At 44.8% G+C, this 12163-nt stretch overlaps 1 protein-coding gene across 1 annotated transcript; it reads right to left on the bottom strand.

The window, feature by feature from the left end:
• Positions 1-255: 255 nt before the first annotated feature.
• Positions 256-8374, bottom strand: tmed1b (transmembrane p24 trafficking protein 1b). Its single transcript, XM_084190125.1, has 6 exons — positions 8039-8374; positions 4813-4910; positions 4439-4523; positions 4206-4307; positions 3653-3820; positions 256-1884 (listed from the first exon to the last, which is right to left on the bottom strand). The coding sequence occupies exons 1-6, from the start codon at positions 8234-8236 to the stop codon at positions 1834-1836; spliced, it is 702 nt and encodes a 233-aa protein (XP_084046251.1). The 5' UTR covers positions 8237-8374; the 3' UTR covers positions 256-1833.
• Between the last annotated feature and the right edge of the window lie 3789 nt (positions 8375-12163).

Below are 12163 nucleotides of genomic sequence, written 5' to 3'. Positions count from 1 at the left end.
CATGATGTCGGTAGGCCACTAGAGGGCAACAGCTGTCCATTGCAATCAGTACCATTAATCCTGGGACAGTAAACACTAAGCATCTCAGAGTAGGAGTTCTGATCTAGGATCAGTTTTGCCTTTTAGATCTTAATGAATAAGATTAAATGGACAAGTTGGGACCTGATCCTAGATCAGAACTACTACTCTGAGGTGCTTTGTGGACACGGCCCCAAGGTCTGGTCCTATACAATAAAAGCACAACTACACCATTGCTTAAATCAAATGTTCTGTCTTTTATTGTGTAAAAAAAACCAACATTAAAATCACTGGCTGCCATGGCAACATGGTGAAGAACGATCACAGTGCTTCTCCCTTAGTTACAATCACAACCATACAATCACAGACTGTATCCCAATTCTCCACTGGACTCACACACTTTTTGTAATGGTTTTAAAAGCATTGGAACGGTGTTGTCATTGGCTGGAGGGAGTTCTAACCATTGTGAAATCCATGACTGGAAGTGTGCAAGGCAAGTGCACACTTGGGGGGGGGGGTGGAGGATTGGGACGTACCCAAAGCTTTAGGGTCAACGGTAAACTAGGTTCTCTGTAAAATGATTGATCCCCTGTACCGCAACTGAAATTAGATGGACATGTTCTCTCTCACACACACACACACACACACTCAAGGAAAACAAACAACAAACATGCCTGTTCATCTAGATATCAGCATGGAATCTTACTGGCACATAAAACTCAGTAACACCAAAAAAAACCTGGCCCTACAAGGTGATTGGCTACCCACACAGGTCACAAAGACATGGACCAATGACAGGAGAGGAGGGACATTAGGGGTTGGGTGAGGCTTGTTCTGGGAAAATAGGAGGACCCATAGAAATTCAATTACTAGAGTGATTTAAACCCAACGGGCACTTATGAGCGGATCACATCTTTAATGCATAGTGGGGAAATGATGATGACCGACTCAGGGGCGGACTGGGACCATAAATCAGCTCTGGCATTTCTAACACACTGGCCCATTTTTTTTCCTTGACGCCCCCATTACTAGCTAGATACTTTTTGTTGTTGTTGTGCAAAATGCTAATTAAGACCAGCCCATCTGGTAATTGGCCGAAATGTCAGTCCGCCCCTGGACTGACGGATCTACAGATGATGAGTCTCCCATTCTAGTCATTCTATTGCTATGGGATGACCTATAACAGAAAGCCTCTCAGAGTAGGAGGGATGGTCTAGGATCAGTTTGGCCTTTTAGATCATAATGAATAAGATTACATGGACTAGATTGAACTAGATTACTTCTTCCCCCACCCACCATAAAAAGGAAAAAAAAAGGAAAAAAGTGGTTGTCCCACTGGCTATCATAAGTTGAATGCACCAATTTGTAAGTGGCTCTGGATAAGAGCGTCTGCTAAATGACGTAAATGTAATGGACGGGTGGGGACCTGATCCTAGATCAGCACTTTGTGGATACGGTCCCAGAGCTGCGTTCAATACGCACAAACAGGGTGGGAAATGTTTTCCGGAACACAAAGTGAACATTCTTATTGGACAAATTGGAGGCAGAACCTCTAAACGTTCTAAATGTTGTCTAGTTCTGTGTCTAATGAACACTGGGTTGAGCCCAAATGGCAAAGTTGTACCGCAGAATCCAAAACGGCACCCTATTCCCTAGATGGTGCACTACTTTTGACCAGAGATGAGCTCTAGGTAGGGAATAGGGTGCAATTTGTGACGCAGAATACTTCTTCTGTATCCTCCTCTGCTTCATTCCTCTCTTCCTCCCATAACCCTGCTCCCTGATTGGCTGTGAGGAGGCGGAGTGGACGTGTCTTTATGTATAAACACGCCTCTTATCGTCAAACAGTCTGCGGACGGTATAGACCTGAGAGAGGAGGGACTGACAGTTAGACACTGGGTGATAATGTTACCTGAGTGTGACTATACTAGTATAACTAGTGTGTGTAACCAGTGTGTATAACCAGTGTGTATAACCAGTGTGTATTACCAGTGTGTATTACCAGTGTGTATAACTAGTGTGTATAACCAGTGTGTATTACCAGTGTGTATAACCAGTGTGTATAACTAGTGTGTATAACTAGTGTGTATAACCAGTGTGTATAACCAGTGTGTATAACCAGTGTGTATAACCAGTGTGTATAACCAGTGTGTATTACCAGTGTGTATTACCAGTGTGTATTACCAGTGTGTATTACCAGTGTGTATAACCAGTGTGTATAACCAGTGTGTATAACCAGTGTGTATTACCAGTGTGTATAACCAGTGTGTATAACCAGTGTGTATTACCAGTGTGTATTACCAGTGTGTATAACCAGTGTGTATAACCAGTGTGTATAACCAGTGTGTATTACCAGTGTGTATAACTAGTGTGTATAACCAGTGTGTATAACTAGTGTGTATAACCAGTGTGTCTACAGGTTGTCCTAGTGTATAACCTGTGAGTGCAACCCCCATCATAACTACAGACCTGAAAACTGAGTTTAAATGTATTTGGCTAAGGTGTATGTAAACTTCCGACTTCAACTGTATGTTTAATTGCAAATCAGGGCTCTCCCTAGGATTCTGATAAGGCGGTGCTGATGCAGGCTTAAGGTTGGGTAGGGGAAGTTCTGGGTCAGTAACCCCCTCAGGAAGTTGGAGCATTTCCAGTTTTGAAAAAGCTGTAACTACCATTTCCTGAAACCTAAAGTCTAAAACTATATCAAACAATGTAGCCAACACAGAAGTCTGGTGTTTGATCCTAAATAAACATTTGAGGTGGTCTCAATGACACTTTCACATTTAGTGAAAATGTTAACTGTCTTTTTCATTTTGTTTGGGAACAAAATTCAGAATAATTACTGGATGCAATGTAGTGGTCTATCTTACTGTAGGCTATCTGGAATATGAAACAACTGAACTAGACCTATAGGAGCTGGTTTCAGATCTCCATCCCTGACCTCATCCATCAGGTCAGGTCTGACTACTAGGCTGCCATTCATTCTACATGCCTTGTTGTCATTGAACTGACTATTATGACATCATACTGTTGACATACATATGAAGAGGACAGATCCACAACTGATTCATTAACATAGGTCTACTAACACTGAACGGTCTAACATAACTTTCTGTGAAGGACAGTATTAGAGGGACAGCTCTGTCCGCCACGTCTGTTTTCGTCCACGCAGTGATGCGCTCTGAACCGCCGCACCGCCGCACCGCTGAACCGCCGCACCGCTGAACCACCCCACCGCTGAACCACCCCACCGCTGAACCACCCCACCTCTGAACCACCGCACCGCTGAACCACCCCACCGCTGAACCACCGCACCGCTGAACCACCCCACCGCTGAACCACCCCACCGCTGAACCACCGCACCGCTGAACGTGTTTCCTTGCTAGTCGATGAACTCGCGCCTACTACAGTTCTGGAGATCAAGCTAGAGATTTTTACCTCACCCAAGTCCTCTGATTGGCTCAGCTTCAATTTCAAAGCAGTTGAGTCAAAAACCTCAATGTGCCAACTAGTTTTTCGTACCAGCGTACTTTGACCTGAAATGTCATCTATGTTGGCAGGTCTGTAACTAGGAGACTGGTACAGGACCAGAAGGAGACCCTCCACAAGTTGTCCTAGTGTGTGGGTGTGTTACCTGAGTGAGTGCGACCCCCAGCATTACAATGAGACTGGTACAGGACCAGAAGGAAACTCTCCACAGGTTGTCTTCTAGCAGGTTACGGTCCCTGGCCTCGAACGCTCTCAGTACCGTCTGCATCTGACGACTTCTCTCTAACCGACGGTGTACTGAGTCTATTGACTCCTGGAGGGGGGGGGGGGGGGGGGGGGGGAGAGGAGGGGGGAGAGAGAGGAGGAGGGAGGGGAGAGGAGGATGGGGAGAGAGGGGAGAGAGGAGGGAGGGGAGAGAGGAGGGGGGGGAGAGAGGAGGGAGGGGAGAGGAGAGGAGGATGGGGAGAGAGGAGGGAGGGGAGAGAGGAGGGGGGGGAGAGGGGAGAGAGGAGGGAGGGGAGAGAGGAGGGGGGAGGGGGGAAAGGAGAGGGTGATGGTGAAGAGAGGAAGAGAGAGAGAGGGGAGTTAGAAAAGAGGAAAGGTACTGTGTATATCCAGAATGTATTTTTACAGTTTTTTTCTCTTTAGTTACAGTGAATGTGTTGAAGACATGGTGATCCATTCAACAGCCTACTCACCCTAATGTCCTCCAGCTTGTACTCCAATAGGCTCTCAGGCTCACCAAGCCCCGCCCACTCGTCGTCGCCGCCCACGTCGCCCGGCTGTCCCTCGATGATGACCTGCATTTACACACACACACACATGATATTATCTCTATTTACATTTTATTCAATTAGCAGATGCTCTTATCCAGAGCGACTTACAGTAAATCAATCAACCAATTAATAAGGATATATTAATACAAATAAACCTCAAAGAAGACCATCTTCTCAGAGAAGCGGCTGAAGCTGTTGTCAAAACAGATCTGGTAGTCTCCTTCCTCCGTAGGTTCCACCCTTGAACAAAACAACCAATCAGAGGCGTTGATACACACAAAACAACCAATCAGAGGCGTTGATACAGACAAAACAACCAATCAGAGGCGTTGATACAGATGAAGCAACCAATCAGAGATGTGGGTATAAAGCAAACCAAAAACAGAGGGAAGGGGAGAGAGCGAGGTCAAAAGACAGGTTGATCTGAGGTTGAACTGTGACATCACGGAACTAGAGAAATAGACCAATCGCAGAACTAGAAGAGATATCGTGTGAGTAGATTGGACCAATGAGTGGCAGCGGTACTGACATGTGGACTCCGTCTGAGCGGCGGAACTCAGAGATGAGCTGGAACCCGTGAGGAGAGAGAACGGTGAAGTCTACATCCATACCTGCACCTGCTATCACCTGGAGAGTGGAACACACACACACCAGAAAGGTACTTTTACAACAGCCATAGATAAGAATCACACTGCACGTCAGAAAGCTAGGATATGAAACATGATGTGTGATAATGTTACCCGAGTGAAACAGGATGTGTACTCAGTGACGTGGACCCTTCTGAATGTTGCCGGTAGAAATAGAATGAATAGAGCTGACAGGATCCCCCTTATTCTCTCTGACAGACAATCATTTCTATCTGAATGTTCTGTAACTACATTCTCCTGAGAAGCCATTGGGGCTCTGGTCACAAGTAGTGCACTGCGTGGGGAATAAGGTGCCATTTGGGATGCGGCCGATCCCCTGTCATGTAGGCCGATCCCCTGTCATGTAGGCCGATCCCCTGTCATGTAGGCCGATCCCCTGTCATGTAGGCCTACTCTCTGCACCATAATGGAGGAACTAGGTTCCCTGTCAACTGTTTCTATGTCTCCTGTATCGCAACTGAAACTGCTCACTCTCACACACGCCATTACTCAAGGAAAACAAAACAGAAACATGCCTGTTCTTCTAGATATATCTGAATAGAATCTTACTGGCACATAAAACCCATTACACACGCGCGTATTTCTATATGAACAGTCTGACGTTACAGGCCAAGGTTGTATGTCATAACGTTCAGCCCTTCACTAGTGCTGAACACACACCCTGCCAGAGAGAGGTCACACGTCACACACACAGACAACTGCTTGAGATGAATAGGTGCCAAGCTGCCTGTAAACTCCATTTGAGGGACTCTCCCACTGAACAAACAGAGGCTAGAGCTGCCTGCGTCCCAATACTCTCTACTCCAGATCTGTTTCTGCTCTCTTGTCAACTCCTTGTGGAATTGTCATGCTTGACCATGACAATAGAGTAGGCAAACGCACAAACAGATCTGGGATCAAGCTACCCTACCCTCTGTGGATGGCCTGGGACAGACAGGCTAAGAAACATATTGATGGATATGACCTAATTGATAGAGTTGTTAGAGCAGTTTGTGTCTAGATGTAGGTGAAGTGGTAGAATATGATGTATATACATTACAGGGTAGGATGTACAGTACCAGTCTTAAGTTTGGACACACCTACACATTCAAGGGTTTTTCTACATTGTAGAATAATAGTGAAGACATCAACACTATGAAATAACACATATGGAATCATGTAGTAACCAAAAAAAAAGTGTTAAACAAATCACAATAAATTGTATATTTTAGATTATTTAAAGTAGCCACCCTTTGCCTTGATGACAGCTTTGCACACTCTTGGCATTCTCTCAACCAGCTTCATGAGGTAGTCACCTGGAATGCATTTCAATTAACAGGTGTGCCTTCTTAAAACTTAATTTGTGGAATTGATTTCCTTCTTAATGCGTTTGAGCCAATCAGTTGTGTTGTGACATGGTAGGGGGGTATACAGAAGATAGCCCTAGTTGGTAAAAGACCAAGTCCATATTATGGCAAGAACAGCTCAAATAAGCAAAGAGAAACGACAGTCCATCATTACTTTAAGACATGAAGGTCAGTCAATACAGAACATTTCAAGAACTTTGAAAGGTTCTTCTTCAAGTGCAGTCGCAAAAACCATCAAGCGCTATGATGAAACTGGCTCTCATGAGGACCGCCACAGGAATGGAAGACCCAGAGTTACCTCTGCTGCAGAGGATAAGTTCATTAGAGTTACCAGCCTCAGAAATTGCAGCCCAAATAAATGCTTCAGAGAGTTCAAGTAACGGACACGTCAACATCAACTGTTCAGAGGAGACTGTGTGAATCAGGCCTTTATGGTCGAATTGTTGCAAAGAAACCACTACTAAAGGACACCACTACTCAAGGACACCAATAAGAAGAAGACACTAGCTTGGGCCAAGAAACACGAGCAATGGACATTAGACTGGTGGAAATGTGTCCTTTGGTCAGGAGCCGTGTCTTTGTGAGACGCAGTGTGGGTGAACGGATGATCTCTGCATGTGTATTTCCCACCGTAAAGCATGGAGGAGGAGGTGTGATGGTGTGTGAGTACTTTGCTGGTGACACTGTCAGTGATTTTATTTAAAATTCAAAGCACACTTAACCAGCATGGCTACCACAGCATTCTGCAGCGATACGCCATCCCATCAGGTTTGCGCTTAGTGGGACTATCATTGTTTTTTCAACAGGACAATGATCCAAAACACACCTCCAGGCTGTGTAAGGGCTATTTTACCAAGAAGGAGAGTGATGGAGTGCTGCATCAGATGACCTGGCCTCCACAATCCCCCGACCTCAACCCAATTGAGATGGTTAGGGATGAGGAAAAGCAGCCAACAAGTGCTCAGCATATGTGGGAACTCCTTCAAGATTGTTGGAAAAACATTCCAGGTGAAGCTGGTTGAGAGACTGCCAAGATTGTGCAAAGCTGTCAAGGCAAATGGTTGCTATTTGAAGAATCTCAAATATAAAATAGATTTTGTATTTTGATATGTGTTATTTCATAGTTTGGATGTCTTCACTAATATTCTACAATGTAAAAATAAAGAAAAACCCTTGAATGAGTAGGTGTCCAAACTTTTGACTGGTAGTGTATGTTTAACACTTACACTGGCTGAATCTCTGCAACGTGGAAGGAGAGAGATGGAGGCATTCATAAAACAGTACCTAACGAGCAAATGTACCCTTCTCTTTCTCCTCTGGGAGGTTATAGCTATATGGTTCACTTGCATCATACTAAAAGTTAGGCTATAGCCAGGGATAGTGGGGAAACCACTGCAAAATAGCATCCTTGCTTGTAAGACTTCAGTTAGCTTATCTCGTGCGTGGCCTGGGTCAAGTGTCCTACACAGCATAAATGATTAAGTGCACAACAAGATTGCTACAGCAGCAAGCTATCTCGTTAACTAGCGAGCTAGATAGATAGATAACGTTATCGGTGGCGACTAGCTTGCTACTGTAGTTAGCCACCTCGGGAGGCGAACTGAGAATAGCATCATTGTAACAGCTAGCCTTTCTGGGACTGTATCGTGTTTACATTAGCTAACGTTACAAGCATGCTACTAGCTACTTCTGTGTTGCGAACTTATGTTGCTCGCCACTGCACAAACTAGATAGCTAACCAACTAGTTAGCTGTTAGTTTACCTGATACTCTACTTCCATGGTAACGTTCTTCGCAGTCGTTTGGAAAAAGCATTCGGTTCTTCCGGCTGGTAAGAGAAACGTGAATTCGCTATCTTGGCTATGGCCGAAAGCACGAATTGTTTCAAGACATGTTGCTACAAATAACGCAATGAAAACACATGTTGTGCTGCCTCGTCCTGCTTTCTGAAGAGTGCCCATGACGATAAATTAATTTGCTTCCTCAATGTGTTGAAATATTATAGATAGCTACGTTATCATCCTGGCTAGCTAGCTGATTTGCTAACTTTCAATAGCATAATTTTATCTTCCGCAGCAGCTATTGAACTTTTCTGATCAGACGATTGGCTAGAATCTCCGTATGACTGAATCACTGTGAGACCAATCAGGAGATAGAGAGTGGCCCGTGTTCCTCCAATCGTTGAGGTGGAATCCTTGCTGGGGGTCGTTCAATCTTTTGTTTCTAAATACGTTTTGTAAATGTGTAAGTAATAAACTACGTTTTGTAAATGTGTAAGTAATAAACTACGTTTTGTAAATGTGTAAGTAATAAACTACGTTTTGTGCCTACCCAAAAAAAGGGGTTAAAAATGTGCCATTTATGAATGTTATTCAATGATTTTCTATGGGATTTAGGAGTAAAGGCCAAAATCAATATTTTATCAAATATTTTTTGTATATATTTTTTTTATAACTAAAGGGGTCCTAAAATTCAAAATCAAAAAGCTAAATGATCCATAGTATAACCATCTTAAAACAATTCCATATATCAGATTAGCACCTCCCTCCCCCAACGTCTTAGAACTTGTAAATTCATGAGTTGAAATAAATTGTATACATAAGCTAAGTTGGAGCCTACTAAACACGGACAGAAGCCCTTCTTTGCTCTTCATTTTAAAAGCCTATATTAAAACTTTTTTTTGTTAAAAATCGATTTTGATGTTGTAAACAGATGTTGCTAACATAATCCAATAATAACACATGCTTAGGCCTATTTAACTTGGATAATTTATTAGCGGAAACATTTGCATGGTTGCTCATGTAGATGGCAGAAAATCAACGTCATTTGTGGCTTCTCACTGGGCACACTGTCATTTCAATGAAATTACGTTAAACCAACGTGGAATATACGTTGAATTGACTTCTGTGCCCAGTGGGTTCTGACTCATTCTGAGACAGTAAAGGCCTGTCTCAAACGGCACCCTATTCCCTATATAGTTCACTACGTTTGACCAGGGACCATAGTTAAAAGTAGCGCACTGCATACAGGGAATAGGGTGCCATTTTGGGATTCAGACTAAATATCATCAAGCCTCAGCAACTTTGACAAGGACAGAGAGAGTTCTAGTAGCCAGTAATGGACCAGAGGCTGTCCTAGTTCTAGTACTGTACCGGACCAGAGCCTGTCCTAGTTCTAGTACTGTACCGGACCAGAGCCTGTCCTAGTTCTAGTACTGTACCGGACCAGAGCCTGTCCTAGTTCTAGTACTGTAATGGACCAGAGGCTGTCCTAGTTCTAGTACTGTACCGGACCAGAGCCTGTCCTATTTCTAGTACTGTACCGGACCAGAGCCTGTCCTAGTTCTAGTACTGTACCGGACCAGAGCCTGTCCTAGTTCTAGTACTGTAGTGGACCAGAGCCTGTCCTAGTTCTAGTACTGTAGTGGACCAGAGGCTGTCCTAGTTCTAGTACTGTAGTGGACCAGAGCCTGTCCTAGTTCTAGTACTGTACCGGATCAGAGCCTGTCCTAGTTCTAGTACTGTACCGGACCAGAGGCTGTCCTAGTTCTAGTACTGTACCGGACCAGAGCCTGTCCTAGTTCTAGTACTGTAGTGGACCAGAGGCTGTCCTAGTTCTAGTACTGTAGTGGACCAGAGCCTGTCCTAGTTCTAGTACTGTACCGGACCAGAGGCTGTCCTAGTTCTAGTACTGTACCGGACCAGAGCCTGTCCTAGTTCTAGTACTGTAGTGGACCAGAGCCTGTCCTAGTTCTAGTACTGTAGTGAACCAGAGCCTGTCCTAGTTCTAGTACTGTACCGGACCAGAGCCTGTCCTAGTTCTAGTACTGTAGTGGACCAGAGCCTGTCCTAGTTCTAGTACTGTAGTGGACCAGAGCCTGTCCTAGTTCTAGTACTGTACCGGACCAGAGGCTGTCCTAGTTCTAGTACTGTACCGGACCAGAGCCTGTCCTAGTTCTAGTACTGTAGTGGACCAGAGCCTGTCCTAGTTCTAGTACTGTAGTGAACCAGAGCCTGTCCTAGTTCTAGTACTGTACCGGACCAGAGCCTGTCCTAGTTCTAGTACTGTACCGGACCAGAGCCTGTCCTAGTTCTAGTACTGTACGGGACCAGAGCCTGTCCTAGTTCTAGTACTGTACCGGACCAGAGCCTGTCCTAGTTCTAGTACTGTACCGGACCAGAGCCTGTCCTAGTTCTAGTACTGTACCGGACCAGAGCCTGTCCTAGTTCTAGTACTGTACCGGACCAGAGCCTGTCCTAGTTCTAGTACTGTAGTGGACCAGAGCCTGTCCTAGTTCTAGTACTGTACCGGACCAGAGCCTGTCCTAGTTCTAGTACTGTACCGGACCAGAGCCTGTCCTAGTTCTAGTACTGTACTGGACCAGAGCCTGTCCTAGTTCTAGTACTGTACCGGACCAGAGCCTGTCCTAGTTCTAGTACTGTAGTGGACCAGAGCCTGTCCTAGTTCTAGTACTGTAGTGGACCAGAGCCTGTCCTAGTTCTAGTACTGTACCGGACCAGAGCCTATCCTAGTTCTAGTACTGTACCGGACCAGAGCCTGTCCTAGTTCTAGTACTGTACCGGACCAGAGCCTGTCCTAGTTCTAGTACTGTACCGGACCAGAGCCTATCCTAGTTCTAGTACTGTAGTGGACCAGAGCCTGTCCTAGTTCTAGTACTGTACCGGACCAGAGCCTGTCCTAGTCCTAGTACTGTACCGGACCAGAGCCTGTACCGGACCAGAGCCTGTCCTAGTTCTAGTACTGTACCGGACCAGAGCCTGTCCTAGTTCTAGTACTGTAGTGGACCAGAGCCTGTCCTAGTTCTAGTACTGTACCGGACCGGACCAGAGCCTGTCCTACACTCTTCCTCCTATACTCTTCTATCTTCTGTCATAAAGCATTTAGTCCTAATTCCTGCTGTATGGCGAGGTGTTGTGACATCTCTCTTGACCGCAGAGTAGTGTGTGTGTGTGTTAGCAAATACGGTTAGTGTTGGTGTCTGTGATGTTCCAGGAGAAAAAGCCACAGAGGTCGACCACACACACACACACACACACACACACACTGATACAAACACATAAAATCAGACACACACATACAAAATCACACACACAAAATCACACACACAAAATGACACATGCATGCGCACCCTCACACTTTCACTCTCCCCACCACCTCTCTCTGTGTCTCTCTCTCTCTCTGTATGTCTCTCTCTCTCTCTCTCTCTCTCTCTCTCTCTCTCTCTCTCTCTCTCTCTCTCTCTCTCTCTCTAAGCATATTTTCATCTTACCCACAGTGCACTGGGCCTGTAACTGTATCCTCAGTGAGTGTGTGCAGGCCTTCCTGTTACCGTCTATCACCAGTGCCATGAAAACCAGTGTGTGTTCATGATATAGGAGTACACACGCATGCCTCCACACACTACTGAAGGTATTATTCAACGGGTCTCCTTCATTTCTCTGCACTGTTTAGTCTGTAATATCAATAAATATCAATGTAAATGTTTAGTCTGTAATATCAATAAATATCAATGTAAATGTTTAGTCTGTAATATCAATAAATATCAATGTAAATGTTTAGTCTGTAATATCACTAAATATCAATGTAAATGTTTAGTCTGTAATATCAATACATATCAATGTAAATGTTTAGTCTGTAATATCAATTTAAACGTCAGCATGTAAGGTAGGACCTCTAGTTCTGTAGAGAGGAGGAGGGAGAGATAGGTGAGGAGAGGGGGTAAGAGGGGGAAATGAAGATAAAGAGAGAGAGAGAGGGAGGGCAGGGGAGGTGTGAGAGAGAGAGAGAGAGAGAGAGAGAGAGAGAGAGAGAGAGAGAGAGAGAGAGAGAGAGAGAGAGAAAGAGAGAGAGAGAGGAGAGAGAGAGAG

The sequence above is a fragment of the Coregonus lavaretus genome, assembly GCF_964263955.1.
Source record: "Coregonus lavaretus genome assembly, contig: HAP1_SCAFFOLD_1812, whole genome shotgun sequence".
NCBI lineage: Eukaryota > Metazoa > Chordata > Actinopteri > Salmoniformes > Salmonidae > Coregonus > Coregonus lavaretus.
This window is presented reverse-complemented; position numbering and strand designations above follow the sequence as displayed.